The sequence below is a fragment of the Brassica napus genome, chromosome C2 (genome assembly GCF_020379485.1).
Source record: "Brassica napus cultivar Da-Ae chromosome C2, Da-Ae, whole genome shotgun sequence".
NCBI classification, from domain to species: Eukaryota; Viridiplantae; Streptophyta; class Magnoliopsida; order Brassicales; family Brassicaceae; genus Brassica; species Brassica napus.
The window spans coordinates 36,961,607-36,968,159 of NC_063445.1; the positions used below are offsets into that span (position 1 = coordinate 36,961,607).

The 6,553-nt window shown below is 48.3% G+C and overlaps 1 protein-coding gene across 1 annotated transcript; it reads left to right on the forward strand.

Annotated features, from left to right (window-relative positions):
* Positions 1 to 230: 230 nt before the first annotated feature.
* Positions 231 to 911, forward strand: LOC106426886. The gene has a single exon (XM_013867619.2). The coding sequence runs from the start codon at positions 231 to 233 to the stop codon at positions 909 to 911; it is 681 nt and encodes a 226-aa protein (XP_013723073.2).
* The last annotated feature ends 5,642 nt before the right edge of the window (positions 912 to 6,553 follow it).

The window sequence follows — 6,553 nt, forward strand, 5'->3', positions numbered from 1 at the left end:
TGTGCGGGATTCGCTCGTTCGTTCACTTCCGATCTTTCTTTCAGTGAATGTTTTGCGAGAAATCCGTGAATAAGAAATAATCATAGCCGTTGATTTCGAAATAACCATTTTTGACCCCAACAACGTCTCCCATTATCATCAAGCTGACAATCCAGGACATCGACGTAGCGAGAGTGTTGGTCGACACCGGATGCTCGGCCAATACTATCTACAAAAGCACCCTCGAAAGAATGGAGATCGATCTGTGCACCGTTACAGAAAGACCCAGCCTGATATTCAGACTCTCGGGAAATGCTACTATGACTCTTGGCTCGATCGACCTCGTTGTTAAAGCCGGGAGTGTCACCAAAGTCACGGAATTCTTAGTCATCAACCGCCGAACATTGTACAACGCGATCGTCGGTACTCCATGGCTTAATTCCATGCGAGCGATCCCTTCGACATTCCATCTGTGCCTTAAGTTTCGAACCCCTCGTGGCGTCAAAACTATACAAGGAGACCGCATGATGTCGCAAGTATGTTTTGCCGCCGAGTTAAAAAGAAAGAATTTGGCGATCGAAACTTCCCATAAAAAGAAAAGAAAGCTGACTCTCGATGAGAACGCCCCGGAACGAGACTCGAAAGTCTTCTGGCAATCTCAAAGGGCCGAAGCCCTAGAAGGGAAGAGCGAACCGACTTACGAATCGGTAATTTCGATCTGCTTTGACGAATCCTCTCCGGAGCGATGCGTCGAGATTGGAGCCAACCTCCGCGAGCCACTAAAGACAGAGCTCATCGCCTGTCTCAAAAAAACCTCAATGCGTTCGCTTGGGCCGCGGAAGACAAGCCAGGGATCGATATCGGCAAAACGTGTCATGAGCTTAACATCGAGCCGACCTACAGACCCGTCAAATAAAAAAGGCGGAATCTAGGACCAGAGCGTGCCACCGCGGTAAATGACGAAGTCGAAAGACTCCTGAAGGTCGGATCAACAACAGAAGTTAGGTATCCAGACTGGCTCGCTAACCTGGTCTTGGTCAAAAAGAAAAACGGCAAATGGTGAGTATGCGTCGATTTTACCGATCTCAACAAGGCCTGTCCAAAGGATTGCTTCCCACTCCCGCACATCGACCGACTGGTCGAAGCAACAGCAGGGAACAAACTCTTATCATTTATGGATGCCTTCTCCGGGTACAATCAGATCATGATGAATCCCAACGATCGTGAGAAAACTGCGTTCATCCCCGATCGGGGAACATATTGCTACAAAGTAATGCCTTTTGGTCTCAAGAATGCAGGCGCCACTTACAAGTGACAAGCGACTTGTCAATCGAATTTTTTCCAAACAGCTCGGCAAGACTATGGAGGTATACATCGATGACATGCTCGTAAAGTCTCTTGACGAGCACGACCACGGCTCCCATTTGGAGGAGTGCTTTGCAAAACTTAACGCCCACAACATGAAACTGAACCCTGCAAAGTGTAGATTCGCGGTGGCATCAGGAGAATTTCTCGGGTATCTAGTCACATGTCGTGGGATCGAGGCCAATCCTAAGCAGATAAACACGTTAATAGAGATGGTCTCGCCAAGGATGAAATGGGAAGTCCAAAGGCTAACCGGAAGAGTCGCGGCCTTGAACCGTTTCATCTCGCGCTCAACGGATAAGTGTTTTCCTTTCTACGACACGCTGAAAGGGAATAAGAAGTTCGAATGGTCGGAGGAATGTGAGAAAGCTTTCCAACAGCTAAAACGTTACCTAGCAACTCATCCCGTCCTCACAAAACCAGTGGAGGGAGAACCCTTGTTCCTGTACATCGCAGTCTCCACAACAGCGATAAGCGGCGTTTTGATTAGAGAGGAACGCGGTGAGCAAAAACCAATCTTCAACATAAGCAAAACGTTACTGGACGCTGAGACCCGGTATCCCCTGATGGAGAAACTAGCATTCGCAGTTTTGACATCGGCAAGGAAACTCCGGCCGTACTTTCAATCGCATACCATAATAATCCTCACCACCTTCCCCCTGCGAACGATCTTGCACATTCCGAGTCAGTCAAGATGACTCGCAAAATGGGTAATCGAACTAAGCGAGTACGACGTGGAGTACCGCCCAAGAACCTGCGTAAAATCTCAAGTACTAGTGAACTTCTTTGTAGAATTGCCCACGGGGGATATGACAAACATGGAACCGGACTCAACCTGGATCCTTCACGTCGACGGATCATCATCCAAACAGGGATCCGGGATCGGAATCCGGCTCACGTCTCCGACCGGCGAAGTTTTCGAACAGTCGTTCTGATTGGAATTCCATGCGTCGAACAACGAGGCCGAATATGAAGTACTCGTCGCAAGATTACGATTAGCCCATGGGCTTAAGATCCGCAACATTCACGCTTACTGTGACTCTCAGTTAGTCGCAAATCAGTACAGCAGAGAATACGAAGCAAGGGACGAAAAAATGGATGCATATCTAAAACTCATCCAAGACCTCTCTCGAGACTTCAGCCACTTCGCCCTCACTAGGATTCCTCGCTCGGAAAACACTCAGGCAGATGCCTTGGCCGCACTCGCATCAAGTTCGGATTCTGGACTAAGACGAGTAATCCCCGTCGAGTTCATCGAACACCCAAGCATCAGACCACCAGTGGTCGCCAATCTGATTCGACCACAAATCAAAAATGCGGAGGAAGTCGAAGACCCACCAGAAGAAAACGGCTGCGACAGCCCATGGCTAGAGCTAATCCGAGAATACATAATCAATAGAACGCTTCCCACTGAGAATTGTGCAGCCTGCAAAATTAATACTCAGGCCGCGCGATATGTAACGGTAGAAGGAGAAATCTACAAATGGAGATTCTCCGGCCCACTCATGACCTGCGCCGAAGGCGAAAAAGCAAGAAGAGTAATGGAGGAGGTTCATTCCGGATCATGTGGGAACCACTCCGGCAGAAGATCTCTCGCCGTAAAAATAAAACGCCATGGTTATTACTGGCCAACTATGATCAAAGACTGCGAGAAATTCGCACGTAAGTGCGAAAAATGCCAAAGCCCCGCATAAGTAGAATTTCCCGGAGTACGTAGAAGATTTCTTAACAGCGCAATGCTGCTAGACAAACTCGATCTTATTAACGAACGGCGAGATCAAGCTCTCATACGAATCCAAAATTACCAGCACGCCGCCGCAAAATACTACAACTCAAACGTTCACCATCGCACGTTCAAAGAAGGCGACCTGGTCCTTCGCAAAGTCTTCCAAAACACTGCCGAACGTAACGCAGGAAAATTGGGAGAAAACTGGGAAGGTCCATACAAGGTCATAAAGGTAGTCCGACCAGGATAATACCAAATCGCAAACATGCAGGACGTCAAGATCCAAAGATCTTGGAACGCGATGCATCTTAAGAAATACTAGCACTAATCGTAAAGTGGATTCAAAGAACTACAAGATGTCTTGATCCCCGAAAAAGGGTACGTATGCAGCTCGCCCAGCGAGTTCAGCTATTCCCCCATCTTAAAAAGAGGGGGGGGGGGGGAGGGGAATGGGTACGTATACTCGTATACTCCCACAACTTTCAAAAAGTCGATCTTTTCGAAACTTTTTACAAAAAAAAAAATGCGACGCTACAATCGCTAAGACTACTATCCGACAAACAGATAGAACGGCGGTCCAGAACTCGCCAAGAACAACTAAATCAGCTATCACGCTAAAACCAACAAACCTACGAATGCTCATAAAAAAAAGAGCATCCTTGGTAAAAAGCCCGCAAGAAAAACGCGGCTCAAAACAAAAAAGATTAACATCTGGCACTGCGAGGCGTCGCAACACGCTTGAAGTTACGGTCTTTCCAACACTTATGGCAACAACACTCTTGTTTCCAAAATCAACATACCTCTAACGTTGAAATGCCTTTAAAATGGCATCGCTTCTTTGTTGCTGATCACAACAAACGAACCCTAACGTCCTAAACAGACACTAGCCGCCCTCGAAAGGATAGGCTCTTTTACATCCGACAAGGATACCATAGCACGCTATACAAGAAAATCCAAAATTTTGGCCAGCACCTCCAAACGGCCTTTGGAAGTAGCTCGATTCATGCCAAGACAAGTCATATAAGCCGATAACACTTTGCGGACTTTATATCGGTATGAATCAGGTAGAAATCGCAAACAGGTAAAACGAAAGCCGACTTGTCATCGCATAGCCTTAGTCCGAAAGTAGAACTAGGCCTTGCCCTAAACCCAGTCTTGCTGGATCCTGACATCTCAAAGGCATAATATCGACATCCCGATATGAGATCCCAAAACTTGTCTCTTCACTTAAGTCTATACGTTTTCACGAGTCCTCGCACAAAGCAAAAGCTGCGCGCTCAACAGACTATGGATACGGTGATCGTCCGGGGGGGCAAGGAACGAGACGACAACTCACTCCTTCGCCCTCTAACTTCGAAAAACCCGGAGTTCTCTCGATTTATAATAAGCCGAAAAAGTTTTATAGATTGAGCCAAGCATTATGCAAAAAGCCCTAACAAGGGCAGGGATTCAAAGCCACCAACGGCCAGTCCCAAAACATGCAAACTGTGTCACAAACAGGCCAAAACAGAAAATAAAAAAAATCCCCGAAAGGATCATTACCCTAAGCACTTCTCGGAGCATCACCTTCATCCTCAACCTCACAGCCATTGCCTCCCTCGGCCGCTTCGTCGTTTCCTCTCCCGCTCGCAACAACTCCACCGTCTTCAGCCACGGGGCCATGCCCCTCGGTCCCTCCCGAACACGGCGTGAGGGTGCACTCTAACTGCAGCTGAGAGAGGATCGAGTCGAAGTCCCCATTGGAAGCCATCAATTCCTCCTTGCGAGACAACAGCCTGGTTTCTTCGGAGTCCAGAGTCGGAACCATGTCGCTTTTAAGCAGGTGGATCTCGTTCAGGCTTCCCTCGATGCTCGCCAGAGCCAGGTCCTTCTCATGGACTGCCATGAGGGAATCGAACAGAACAGCCATCCTTGTCAGGCGAGCGTGAAAATCATCCCTCGAAACAATAGTTCTCGACTCTTCTCGGTTCTGAATTTCACCCTGGAGACGACGGACTTCGGAAGCCTTGCTCTTCTTCTCTTTCTTCAGCTTGAACAATGCACTCGCCGAATTTCCAAGGTCCCGCTCGAGATCGCCGACCCGAACCTCCAGCTGAGAGAGCTCAGCAGCATGAGCAGCTTCAGTAGATTTCAACGCAGCCTCGGCTTGTTTCAATGCCTCTCGCGATTCAGCCAGGCCCCTTGTCGAACGCTCTATCTCTGATCCGCAGTCGCTGAGCATCCCGTCAATCAGGGATACAAACTATACGTGAAATAAGGGTCAGGATAATCGTAGAACAAGGTGGCTCATGCTGAAAATAGTCAAAACAAACCTTGGCACGATGTTGCAACAAACGTCCCGAGGGCTCCCCTTCTGCGCCAGTGCTACATCTCCTCTTCTTGACGGTCTCGGTCGTAGCGCCGGTCCTCTTGCCACTTTTGGCCTCACCCATCTCGACGTCGGAGCTTTTCTTTTCACTTGGGAAGGAAGACATTCTTGATAGGTAGTTTGAAGAAAAGAGAATGTGAGAGAAAGAGATGTGTGAAGAATGAGGAGTGGTGAGTTGCTACTTATAAGGATATGAGGGTGACGTGGATTTCTGCAATAAATATTCTTAGCCAAAGATTTCGATTTCTAGTTCATATCACTCGCCCGCAAAATCGTCTCCGAGTCTTACGGGCTGGGGGGATAACTGTTGGGGTCAAAAATGGTTATTTTGAAATCAACGGCTATGATTATTTCTTATTCGCAGATTTCTCGCAAACATATTCACTGAAAGAAATATCGGAAGTGAACGAACGATCGAATCCCGCACAAAAGCCACTCGCCGGAAAGATGAACCGTCACGCGGGTCAGCTCGCCGGCGAGCTCAACTATCACGCCGGTTAGCTCGCCGGCGAGCTGAACCGTCGTGTGGTTGCACTCGCCTGGCAAGCTCAACCATTGCGCCGGTCAGCTCGCCGGCTAGCTGAGCCGTCGCGTGGTTGTGTTTGCCGGCGAGTTCGGCCGTCACGCGAGTCGGCTCGCCCGGTGAGCCCGACCTGATCCCAGCCTGTCCGACTTACTTCGACTCCCGTATCTTCCGTATATTTGTGATATCCGACCTTCGGGACCATATACTTCTCGTTTCGTTTTGATTAAAGATATTCTCGAAGTTTTATGACCAAAACCAAAAAATCGTATAAACGCCAAAAGGCCTAAGAACGGTCCGCAAGGATCAAGACTGGTCTAGAGGCCTATCTACGCTCTCGGAAGGGATTCGAGCCCATAAGAGTTATGACGGTTTGTCTTAACTCGCAGAAATACGATAAATGTAAAGATTCGAGGATAACTATCAAGATCGACAAAAAATGGAATATTCCCGAAAGAGATAGACTTGGGCCCGAAGGCGAAGGATGGACCACCGACCTAGAGCGACCATATAAGGAGAGCAGGAGCAGAAGAAAAAGGGATCCGAGAATTTAGACTTAGAGAACTCCTACTAGTTTAGAGAACTTAGGGCT

Excerpts from the sequence above, each read along its gene's own strand:
- LOC106426886 (XM_013867619.2), top strand. The coding sequence starts at position 231 with ATGGAGATCGATCTGTGCACCGTTACAGAAAGACCCAGCCTGATATTC.